Source organism: Brachyistius frenatus, unplaced genomic scaffold (assembly GCF_029030835.1).
Source record: "Brachyistius frenatus isolate BFR_SWC_R1_liver_20210118 unplaced genomic scaffold, ASM2903083v1 Contig_4, whole genome shotgun sequence".
Classification (NCBI taxonomy): Eukaryota; Metazoa; Chordata; class Actinopteri; family Embiotocidae; genus Brachyistius; species Brachyistius frenatus.
Window position 1 is genome coordinate 3,218,668 of NW_027210603.1, and position 12,917 is coordinate 3,231,584.

The 12,917-nt window shown below is 40.7% G+C and overlaps 1 protein-coding gene across 5 annotated transcripts in view; it reads right to left on the reverse strand.

Moving 5' to 3' along the window:
- kif21b (kinesin family member 21B) overlaps positions 1-12,917 on the reverse strand; it is a 60,052-nt gene that overhangs the window by 31,731 nt on the left and 15,404 nt on the right. For all 5 annotated transcript variants that reach the window (XM_069710629.1, XM_069710613.1, XM_069710621.1 and 2 more), the window contains exons 2-4: positions 3,445-3,667; positions 2,062-2,244; positions 494-643 (exon numbers count right to left, since the gene is read on the reverse strand). In XM_069710629.1, coding sequence (XP_069566730.1) covers positions 494-643; positions 2,062-2,244; positions 3,445-3,667 — 556 coding nt within the window. The remainder of the gene's footprint in view (positions 1-493; positions 644-2,061; positions 2,245-3,444; positions 3,668-12,917) is intronic.

Below are 12,917 nucleotides of genomic sequence, written 5' to 3' on the forward strand. Positions count from 1 at the left end.
AGTGCACTACAAGTACCAGGATGGTGCACTCAAAACGGTCCAAAAAAGAAGTGTGAAACGCTGGACACTTTTCACCCTGAACGGTCGCCATCTTGGCCACGTAGAGGAAGGGGCGGGACTACTAACAAAATTTTCATTTTTAAATGAAGGCATCTGAGGAAGCTGCAGCTGTTCCTGAACGTTTTCACTACTTCTTCTAGACAGAATAATCAGTGTGTTTAGTGAGTATGTTAAACAGAAGAAACAAAAACACATTGATTTCTGGGTAAAATAGTTAAAGCTGCAGATTGAAACAACACTACTCTGTCAAAATTCCTGCACTTTACAAATAAGAGTCCAAACATCTAAGAACACTTTTTTTGTGTGTGTACTAAGAGAAGCATGTCATCAGGAACACAGAAATGGTGTGCAAATACCTCATTCACCCATGTATGGCCACGCCCACACGCACACCCCCACACCCTCCACCACACACACAAACACAGGGACCCACCTCCTCCTCATTGTGTACCAGTCTGGAAGTGACCCCGGTGGTGTAGATGCTGCCGCTGGCGTCCTCATGGATCTTTATGTTGGACTTCCTGTTGCGACTCTCTGGATCTCTGGTTCCATCAAACAAGTCCAGGATCTCCTCATTGTACAACTACAACAAACCCACATGGTGGAATATGAACAGTGATTACATATCAAGGACAAACACCCTCTCCTACGTGAAATTCTTACACAACTTTTATAATCTAACAGTTTAAGGTTGTTTAAAAACTGCTTCTTCTTTTTTTTTTTGAGTACATTGTTACGATTTCAGCAGATTCTCCTTTTTCTCTTCTTGGCTAACATAATTATTTCTTATTTCCACACTGCTCTGTAGCCACAGAGGTCAAATTAATGACCTGTCGGAAACCACTGAGGGCGAAAGTCATAGAGGTCAGCTGAAAGCTCAGCTGTTCCCACCTACCGCCACAAACACATACACTCACACTCACACACCCATCTGTTTACCATCAACAAAGATAACCTTTTGACCTTTGAACCTTCAGAAAACACAACAGGGAGCAGGACATACAGGGAAAAAAGCTACAAAGAAAAACGCTTTTGTTTTTTTTGTTAGAGTTTCTATTATAGCATGATTGTTAAAGTAATCAGATCATACACCCACCCACACATACAATAACACCCCCCCCCCCCCGACTACAAGCTAAGCATTCGCCTGCCAGAAACCCCTGGAGGAAATGATTACTTGTCATATTATCTAATTTCTCCTACCCAAGCATCCCTCCCTCGCTCTCATCCATCCTCTACCCCACAGTGATGAGGAGTAATGTCAGAGGTAATGGCCAACATTAATCAGGACCAACAAAGCACAAGCAGACATTCCTGCCCATCTGTCTTCAGGTTGTCACTTCCTGTTTGTAGAAGAGGGGGCTAATCCTGCCGACTCCCTGTTTTGTCCCATCTGGTTAGAGTTAATATCCATCCCATGACACACAAATTAGGAAGGACAAATATCATATCATATGGCTGTTTAAATGTTAGATCAAGTACAGACGTGGGCAAATGTGTTGGTACCCTAACAGCAAAGAAACAATGCTTCATTCCAGTGACACAAAGCTGTGTTTCAACCAGATGTCGCTGGTCATCCAACGGGATAATGACCCAAAACAAACAGTTAAAACAACCCCAGAATAACTGAGAAAAACCTTGGACTATTCTTAAGTGGCCATCTATGAGTCTTGATCTGAATCCTATCAAACAAGAGATGAAATGCGCAGTCTGGAGTAGGAAGTCTCACTTTGTTTGCAGAGATTTCCTCTCAAGGTTGTTCAACAAAATGTTATGTAAGGCTCCCATAATTTTTGTCCGTACCATTTTCAGTTGTTTTATAAGTTCATATTCTGTTAAATCAAAAGTCTTATTTTCATCAAATATGGAATACAAAATAATGGATATTGTTTCTCAGTTTCAAATTATTTCAGATGAAATTGTGTTTTTTTTTTTTTTATTGTGAAAGGGTACCAACAGATCGCTCCCCATCTGTAACAATGTGTCGCGTGTGTCGCCCACCTCCAGGAACTGGGCGCTGACTTTAAACTCGGGCGGCAGGTTGCCGGCCTCCTGGGCGCGCTGCTTCTTGTTCTGGATTCCCTCAAACAGCTGGTGGACAGCCCGCGGGATGATGCCTTGCTCCTGCTGACCCAGGTTCACATCGAAGCCCGTCCCCATGGTGTAGGTCTTCCCCGAGCCCGTCTGAAACACATTTCATCAAGTCGAGTAAGAACATTTAAATTGCACATTTATACACAACACAAGTCAGAACACAGACTGAACTTAAACAAATCAGATGGACTTGAAATAATTACGCTATTGGGCGTAATAGCGTCAATAGCGTAATAGCGTCAAAAACAAATAAAAGCAATGATATGAAATTTAAAGAAATTAAAAAACAACATTAAACCCAAACAGCACATGAAGATATACATGAGTAAAAATTAATACTGTAAAACTTTCTTTTTTTTATCAAAATGGGGCCTCATCTGAAAATAACAATGTTTTCATTTGAGATTTGAATACAGGTAGTGATGTTGATGAGCTGATCTGTAGAGGGTCAGGAAATCAATTCATGTGCAGTAACCAGTTTTTACATGCATGTTTTTATAGTTAATAGCAGGATATTTCAATTACCTACAGTATGTGTCAATATGTATCTGTGTATGCACTGTGTGGTCTCCTCCTGGTTAGCAGTATTATTTTCATTTTTTATTTCATTATTTATTCAGTCAACAAAACTAATTCATGAATTTCTTTGCAAACTTGATATGTGCATTCCCCGCTATATCTCTTTGTTACACTTGATGTGAAAATATTGAATGAACCTTTACTTTATTCCAATCTCTGTGGTTATGTCCATATTATTATAATTTTTCCAAAAAGTACTACACACACAAAGCTGGCCCGCCTTAAGAAAGGCTGTACCTCCTTTAATAGAAGTTCCTGAATAGTTCCTGAAGTTCACAAGAAAATTGTAAAAAGTAAAATAACAAGACCATATTTTGCAGAATAATTGAAAAAGCTTCAAGATACAACTATAAAGTTGAGAACTAAATTGGTATAGAGTATGATTTTAATCCCTGTGTTACCAGCCACAGCTTACTCTGAGACATGTGCATGTATAAATGTTTAAGTTCATGAGATAATGTACTGTATTTATTCTGGAGCTCAATGTTGGACATAAAAACATGTAGTTATGTCTTTTGAAGATAGTGTCTGGAATAAATGGCTGACGGGATGATCTGGACTGTGTGTTAAAGATGTGATTATGTTCCCTGTCTTTCAAATGCATGCATTTAATTCCAGAGCAATTTTGATCATTTAAATCAGAGAAGTTATGAGTCATAAAATCATTCATTAAAAATTCCAAACGTTAGGACTCGAGCCTCACTGTCGTACCTGACCGTAAGCAAACACGGTGGCGTTGTAGCCCTCGAAGCAGCCCTCGATCAGCTTGTACACGGAGGCCTGGTAGATGTGCTGCTGCTCTGACTCGATATCGAACACAAAGTCATACGTGAAGGCCTTGTCCTTTCCCAGCAGGACTTGCGGTTCTCCAGGTGTGACCAGCGTGCACACATGGCAGCCCTCTATCTTCTCCTTGGCCATCTGAGGGCGAATCCTGAGAGAAGACGACGGAAGAAAAAAAGCAGAGGCGCTCAGTTAATGAAGGAAATGATTATGATAACGATCATAAATTAAAAAGTATAAAATGATTGCCAGACAGGCCGCTGATTGATCCTGAAGTGTTGTAATGTTTAATGCATCATGCAGATGAAGCATGACAATTGGATCCGGCACGGATCACATGCTGTGAAGATGAGAGCACATAATGAAGAGCTCACAGAAAGACGTTCACATCAAAGCCAAAACTATGAAAAAATGATGTGTCCTTAAAATCACCTTTTCCTTTATGACAGTAGACATTTAATCACAGACGCCTCTGGCAGGATAAAACTAAACTTTTGTTTTCTGCTGTTTCTACGATGATGACATTTTTTTACTTGGATTTCACCATGAAACTGGGCTGCCATAAGAAACCATTACATATAATGTGAATCCAGGTATACAACACTTTTTGATATGCAAAACAGTTTCTTCACTGCTAATCCACACAAACATACCACAGCCAAAAGATTTCGGTGTATTAAAGGAATACTCCGCCAACTTAGTGCACTTCTACTACAGTGACAAACAAAAAGGACTGAAATCGATGCAGCTGAACCAGAGAGATTCACTAGCAGCTGCTAATGAGGCCTGAAGCTTCTGAGCTTCAGCAAAGATAAGAAGCAGGCTGTGCAGGTCCGGTAAGCTCACTAACTCAGAATCAGCCCATGTTGACTAAAGGGACATTTTTTAAGATAATTTATCTCTCCTTCTCGAGCCACAAACGATTCACACAACTTTATTTCACATAATGCAATAGTATTCACCACCTAAAAACAGACTTTAATGTGATCTGTTCCACTTTTAAAGTGGTCTGTTCGTGCTTTGAATTAACATGCTGCATACTGGTGTCTAACATCTCTTAATAATCATGTTCCACACGCTAATGTGCTTGTGAGTTTTGCACTTTTTTGCAGTCGAGCATTAATGGACAAATGTGTCCGCGTTTTTGTCTGAAGTTTTTCAGATGAAACTGTTCTGATTCTGGACAAACTAGACATTTAGAGCATCATTCAGGTTTTGGAATTTGTGGCACATCTGTCCTGTTCTCCAGCTGTGACCAATGGTATCACCAGTAAGGCATTGCAACCGTGATACAACAAAGCCAAAAGGCGTTAAACTGGATATCCAAAAGTTATTAAATTACATTTTTACATAATTGGACCCAATTAAATGTTTAGATAAAGAAATTGAAAAAAGACACCGTTTGAGAAATACCAGGGAGTTGAGTGTCTTTATGACAAAAATTAAGATATTACACAGGGTGTGATATATTTCCAGCTCGTTTACAACATGAGATGTACATTTTCTCTCATTAGCAGAGTCTCCGGTTCGACTCCCGGCCGGCTGGCCCTTTGCTGCATGTCATACCTCTGCTCTCTTACCCACATTTCTCTATTGCAAATTTCCAATAAAGGCAAAGTGCTAAACAAAATCCTAATTTAACAAAATGAAACTTCACTTTGACAGACTTGAAGAGAAAAGCAGAGCAGACTTGTCCGAATCTGTGGCCTTTAACACAAAAGACAAACAAGAGAGTGCACATACAACTTAAGAGGGTGAAACTAAACAGACATCAATGACAGAAGAAGAGACCTTAAGCACAAAGCACAAACAACAACAGCACATCTGTTTGTGCTGTTCATTAACAAAGTCAGAGAATATGTAAAAAAATGAGCTATGAGGCATAAAAGGGGCACTTCTGAGAAAAACTGATTGGAGTTGGGCCGCTGATGACGGCAAGCTAGACAGGCGCGTAAGTCATAATGAGAGCGGCTGTTAATCCTCCTGCTGGGTTTCCCACCCTGACAGGTAGTTCACTGCAGTTAATTGCTTTCACCTGACATCCCAGTTGTAAAATAACCTCCGATTTGATGAGTCCAAAAGCAAGCAGCCAGCCGCTGACAGAATGAGGGCCAAGTGTTTAAGTTGAGGATAATTTTAACTTGTTTGCCGGCAGAACGGCAGAAAGAAAGGCTCGCAGGCAGGACAGCTGATTGGTTTCGATGTAGCTGTTAGAGAAGTGGCACTCTTTTACACGCTTGTGCTGCAGCGCCATTTAATTGTGAGAAAACTTTACAGAGAAATGTTGCTGTCATGCGTTGTACATAAAACAGGCGATCTGTCAGAGGTACAATGTGGACACAGTGGGGAGGTAATCACTTTAAGCTGTGGAAAAAGCCATGAGCCAGCAGTATCGAAGCACTCTCCACATGTTAAAACCCCCCACCCCCAACCGGTTCAATCTTCAGGGGATGCAAATCAACTCCCCCACACACTAAGACTGTACCAGAGACTCCCTATGGGATGCTGCAACAAAGACACACACAAAACACACACACATGCCATTCAAAAGCTACAGAAATCCTCAACCACATACAGCTGCAATCGGATAGTGGGCATGCCACAAGGACACACACACAGCAACTCTGGAAACAAATGTTGTACACACACACAGTTCAAAAACAACCTACTGTACTATCTTCTATTCACACATGGTTCCCCTCAAGCATGCATTAAGTACCACACCCACCTCCAACACTCACAGTAAATCCCTTCACCACACATCGTTATGGTGCTGCAGACACACACACACACACAGAGCCAACAACGGCCTCTTCTGGACCTCCTTCAGGATCCAAGGCATCACAAGAGTCTTCCAGGAAGGAATTAAAGATATTAGAGGATTCCGATTGAGCAGCAGCCCGCTGAGACTGTGACTTTGAGAGCAACTTGCAGACAGATGAGTTCCTTTTATTACTGGAAGTGACCTTGACACTGAGGTTAATGTATCTGAAAACCACAGATCCAATATGAGCGCTGTGGAAGCCAGTTATTAACATAAAGTGGATATGGCAGAAGAAGAGCACCTGCACAATGGACCGAACGACAACAGGACCCTGTGTGTGTGTGTGTGTGTGTGTGTGTGTGTGTGTGTGTGTGTGTGTGTGTGTGTGTGTGTGTGTGTGTGTGTGTGTGTGTGTGTGTGTGTGTGTGTGTGTGTGTGTGTGTGTGTGTGTGTGTGCGTGAGCCGCAGCTGTATAAAAGATATGAAGGTTATTCTTCTCTCCTCTTTTCATTGTTTACACTCAATTCTATCGGTCTTTTGTGTGTAATGTTTATCGGCCAGAAGTCCTGGGTGTAACATTTGACTGCAGACATTGGTAAAAAATAAATAAATAAATAAGAAATAGAAAAGAAAAGAAAATGTAGAGACAATGAAAGAGAGAGAAAGAAAGAAAGAAAGAAAGAAAGAAAGAAAGAAAGAAAGAAAGAAAGAAAGAAAGAAAGAAAGAAAGAAAGAAAGAAAGAAAGAAAGAAAGAAAGAAAGAAAGAAAGAAAGAAAGAAAGAAAGAAAGAAAGAAAGAAAGAAAGAAAGACATGAGTGCATACCAATTGCAGTAAGGTTTGGCACTGGGTCAAATATACTGGGATTGTTGAAGTATTGAGCGTCACACATCCATTTAGTCAAACCTCCAGCTGTGTGATGCCACATTTTGCAGCGTCAGTCCTTCCCCCATTAAGATAATTAACTTTTCATCATTATTTAAAAGAGAACATGCCTGCAGTTCTCTCTGAATTTCATCCCAACACGTTTCCTGCAGACAGTTCAGAACATTTCTGTTCCTATACGTCGCCCCGCCTCATATCGACGGACCACCGACTGACTCAGCCGCCACGGCTCTGTTGCGAGGGACGGCAGGATCAATGCACTTTGTTCCTCTACTGAAATATCTCAACAAATATTGCACACACTTTTGTGGTCCTCAAATGATGAATTATATTGACATTGGCTCTTCCTTTAAATATCACCAGCAAGTCTGAGGTTCCACTTCTTTGTTTTTTGAGCACGCTAAACTCCACATGATAACCAATATAGCTGCTTTCATTGAGATTATGAAGATGTTAGCATTGAGTTAAAAGCACGCTTGCATTTCAGTAGAGCCTCACAGAACCACGGGCATGACTGTAGACTCTTAGTTAGATTAAACCGTATTATTATTACTGTGTATAGGCTGCAGTCTTAGGTCTTAGATGGTCATAATCAAACGTCTGTCAAATTTATGATTTAAGCTCGTCCTCTGAGTCTCCTGTCTATCTTTCTCTTCATCGTCACACACAAAGAGTAAACACACCAGAAGGGCTGAATTCAGGAAAGTCTTGACAAGCTCTGCTCTGCAAACAGGAATATTAAAACATGTCTGACACACACAACCACACACACACACACACACACACACACACACACACACACACACACACACACACACACACACACACACACACACACACACACACACACACACACACACACACACACACACACACACACACACAAAGAGACACCAAAACCAACAATGACAGCCTGCCAGGGATCCTTGAGGATAAGAGATGGCAGAAGAAGTAAAAGCTCTCAATAATCAATCCACCCACACACCCACACACACACCCACACACATACAGTCACGCCATGGCTCAGCTGGGTGAGCGTTTAAGCCAGCTGCGCCAACAAAAGGCGGGATCCATAACATCGATCGGAGGAGCAAACGTCTCACTCACAACAGACACAAAATGATATTAGATCACACACACAAAACAGGACATTTAGCAGCTAAAAATAATCCAAAACACCATAATTAAATGTGTTTGAGACGGAGGTGTGCAGGACCACACAGAGAAGCAAATTGTGGATCCCTGATGCGGCAAATTAAGGCGTTTATCTCGTATCATCTTTGCACACTAATAGGAAAACGGTTCAAACACCCCGGGGAGTCAACAAAGTCCCTAAAAGAACACGCACAAACACACCCACACAACAAACACACACACCTGCTTGCAGAAGTATATTTTATACATACAATCCTCATACACAGATGAATGTGACGGTGAATATAAATGTCTTCCCTCATTGCCCCGATGTTTCATCAGAAATACTAAACCCAATTCTGTCAAACACACAAACAAACAAGCACACACAGTCAGAAACTCATTATCCACCAGCTCTGAGGGAATTTGCTTATTACAATAATTACCCAACCCTAAAGTGCTAATTAGGACTAGCAACAAAAAGTCAAACAAACACACATGAACAGAGAGCGACTGTCATGTCGAACTTTGATAGCAGCAAAATGCACTGATGCGCGACTCAAGAGTGACGTTATCTACGACGTGTGGGAGGCGGCGGACTCCTCCAAATACTGAACACGGTCCTCCAGACCTCTCTGACATTTACTGCAGTTCTCCACACATTAGTTTGCATGAAAACAAGTTGAAAATAGAACGAGTCATGAACCGAAGAGAGGCCTCAAAAATCGGACATGTCGACACGCGAGACACACTAGCAAACATCTGGACTTCACGGGTTTGGAATAACAGTGGTTGACGTGGATTTAAATGTATTTATTTTTCTGTAAATATTCAAGTTGCGACAAAACAAATTACAGACTAAATTTATTGGTGCTGTGTGTTTGTCCTCAGTTTGTTTAGGCTTCATCTTTAGATCACCGACATTTTAAAGTGTTGGCAGGACATCCTACAAGTTCTTTTGTGTTCTAGAGGGACGGTGTCATTGATAAATCCAGCTCACAGACCAACAGCATCCTGTGCAGCTTTAAAGGGATGCTACGGCTGTGAGAGATGATGCCACTTGTTTTTCCCATAGTCAAGATAACGTCGGCTTTTGTGAGAAAACTATGGGTTTTACAACTTCTCTATGGAAGAAAAGAGCCGTGGAGAGTCTAAACTAAACTTAATGATTGTGTCTAAGTCTGTGTATTAAACCTTAACACACTCAAATTTCTGGGTTTGTGCATTAAGTATAAAAATGGTCATAATCAAGATTTCCTTAGGAAATCAGGAAACAGTGAAAATTTTACAATCTATTTTATTCAGGCAAAGCTCGTGTTGTTTCTTGTGCTACGACAACAATAAACAACACTAGAATTTTGTCATACAGTGTAACAATAAAAAAAAGTATTTTGTAGTTACTTGAAGGAAAACAAATCTGAGATTTTAAGAATAAAATCCAGACATTCAAAGAAAAAATATTTATTGTTATGAGAAAAAGTCCTGGTAGTACTGAAACCAGACCAAAATAATCTGTAATATTAAAGGTAAAGTAATAATATTTCAATAAAGCTACAATTTTAAGAGAGAAACATTTCAAAAGCTTTGTCGTGCATTATTACATCAGCGCTACAATATATTTACTACGTACTCAAACGCTGATGCACACAAATACACACCAGGCGTAGTCGGCTTTTTTTTTCCTTCAGCTGGCACACTTTATGAGGGTCCGGTTTCCTTGGTAACTGCACAAACCGCCCAGACTCCTAATGTGCGATAGCTGCATGTGTGAGCATATGTTTGTGTTGACACTCGTAAAGATATAATGGCATTCTGGTGGTGTTCAAATTGCAAATTGCGAGTGCTTAATACCCCATTAAACCCAATTAAAGAGTGATCTTCACCTGAAACTCAACTGTTGACCTACAATCCAAATCCAATCCAGAAAATAGCCTGGACCCAACGCCAAGTCTGTTAGCAACAAGGAGCGAGCAGCAATAAAACCTGCCCGCTGTGATCGCTGCCAGTGACAGCAAGTGCCAGTAGGTAGGTAGGTATATACTTTATTAATCCCCGAGGGGAAATTTTTTAAATTTACTAATTTAAATTTAAATTAGTAAAGCGTGCGTGTGTGTGTGTGTGTGTGTGTGTGTGTGTGTGTGTGTGTGTGTGTGTGTGTGTGTGTGTGTGTGTGTGTGTGTGTGTGTGTGTGTGTGTGTGTGTGTGTGTGTGTGTGTGTGTGTGTGTGTGTGTGTGTGTGTGTCCATTCTCAGTCAACCTTCAAGAACAGGCCGGTGATAGCCAAAGAGCTCATTTCCCTAACGTAAACACTCCAGTAAAGACACACACACACACACACACACACACACACACACACACACACACACACACACACACACACACATAAAAAGACAGAGTTAATCGTATTCACTTGAGCTGTGAGTGTTTCAGGGCTCTGTTGTCTTTCCTCTGGCGTAGAGCCAGTGGAGGAAGCTACTCTCTATTAACACTCTCCCGTGCTTTGATGCTGTCCATTATTTTTAGTACAACATCTATCTCATCAAATTTCTCAATCAGAAACTATCTACACAAGATCTTTTTCCCATCATCACCGCTGTTTCTATCTTACAATATTTTTAACTTTATGATCGTTGTGCAGTAAAGAGGTTCTCCTTCTGTTTCTGTGCTCTCGTCCACCTCCTCACACCTCGCCTTGTTTTGAGCCCTCCCTCACTTTGTTGCCAATGAAAACAGACTATCGGGACAAAAGCTTGAATGGCAGAAGCGGCCTGCTCCATTTCCTTTTTCTCCTGATGACACAAAAGACCAACCACTGATGTGGACTTTTCCTCGCTCCCTCACTTCCCCTTCCTCTGGCCATCTTTCTATCCAACGATCAGATGTCGCCTTTATAATGGAAAAACACATATGCAACACTTTGTGTCTGCTCCTTAACAACTGTTTCAAATGCAAACACACCATCACAAAGCAGATCCAGTAACTGTTGACAGATGACGCATTTGTCAGTCTGCCATCCAGTAAAGGTTACGCTGACGGGTGGAGAATAAAAGCTCTACAGGTGACCATCTGTACTGAGAAGAGTGACAGAAAACCAGCTTTACACTGTAAACCACATGTGGGGAGGCAGTAGATTAGGATCAATGAAGGAACAGGTGATATAAAGTAAGAGTGCTGATCTAAGATGAATGTCCAAGTCCTTCAAGATCCTCTCAGAAAAACCAAACTGACCTGTAAACAGCTCAGAAAGTCTGGACAGATGAAGACAACAGCTTAATTTCTTTTACTCTCCTCCCCCTGTGTGATAGACACACATGCATTGTCCTGAAGGTCACATACATATGAATGTCTGCGGCAGACAAATGCAATTAAGCAGAACTGCGTTAATGTCAATGTGTCCGCAAACAAAAGGCTGATTTACAGAAGCCAAGTGCAGTAAATGTCTACGGCATTGCAGCTGTACTAATCATTAATTTTAAACATTAACAATTGTTAAAATGACAAAGATAATTATCACCGAAACACTGGAGTGTTTTACCGACTTTTAGCTTACTGTTTTGGTTTAATGTTCCATGACCAGTCACACAGGCAGCTGTTTTTAGGGAAAAGAGGATGAAAATCCTGCTATCACTATCATTACCTCCTCTGTACCAAAGACCAGAGAGACAAAGTTAGCAACTAGATGGTGAACAAAGTGGAATATTATGCTATATAACACCCTTTTGAGTTGGTGGAGTCAAACACAGAGCTAAAAGAAAGATGGATATAGGACTTAATGTGTAAATAAACGACTGGTAGGATGGCTATGTGGAGTTTGGTCTGTTCAATCTCAACAAAAACTTCTTAAATAAAAAATGATAATAAAATGTCATTTATTTCAACATATTTCACTCAAAAAGATTCATTGCAACTGGCAAGAAATTTCCCCTTGGGGATTAATAAAGTGAAATAAAATTTAAAAAAAAAAAAAAACATATCCTAAGAAAACCATTGAAGACAGAAACATATAACATTGGAACCGTGTCCATCACAGTGTTGTCTAACAACTCATCATTGGTGCAAAACAAAATCTGATCATTTTATCTATGTATCATTTCAAACAGATTTAAAATGAAAAATACAGTACATAAAATGACAGATAACACGTCAGGTAATATCAGTTTCTAGTTAAAGCAATGTTAAAAAGATGAGTTTGAAGTTTTGCTTGAAAAGTTTTTAGTTAAGTCGACATTCTCAACTCTACAGGAGCTTCGTGACGTCCGCTTGACCCGTATGAACTAAATGTAGCATCACCAGTGGCTTTAGTCCTGGACCAAAGAGCAGTTAATGCGCGAGTCAGTGATATGTTAGGAACATAAACTGTGAGGTCAACGAGGCAGCCAGCGAGTTGATGAAGTGAAAATGATGACACTCCTTAAAATCACTGTGACAGTTTCTCCATACGACGGCTGTCAGAAATAACTGGACGAAATGAGCCTGTTTTGGTATAAATGGATTCATAAATGTAACTGAATCTGCATCCTAAACAGAAACCCAGCCCCATGCCAACGACCTGCTCCCACCCACCCCCACACCCCATCTCCTCTTCACCCACATGGTTTGAAAAAGTAGAAGATAGCGAG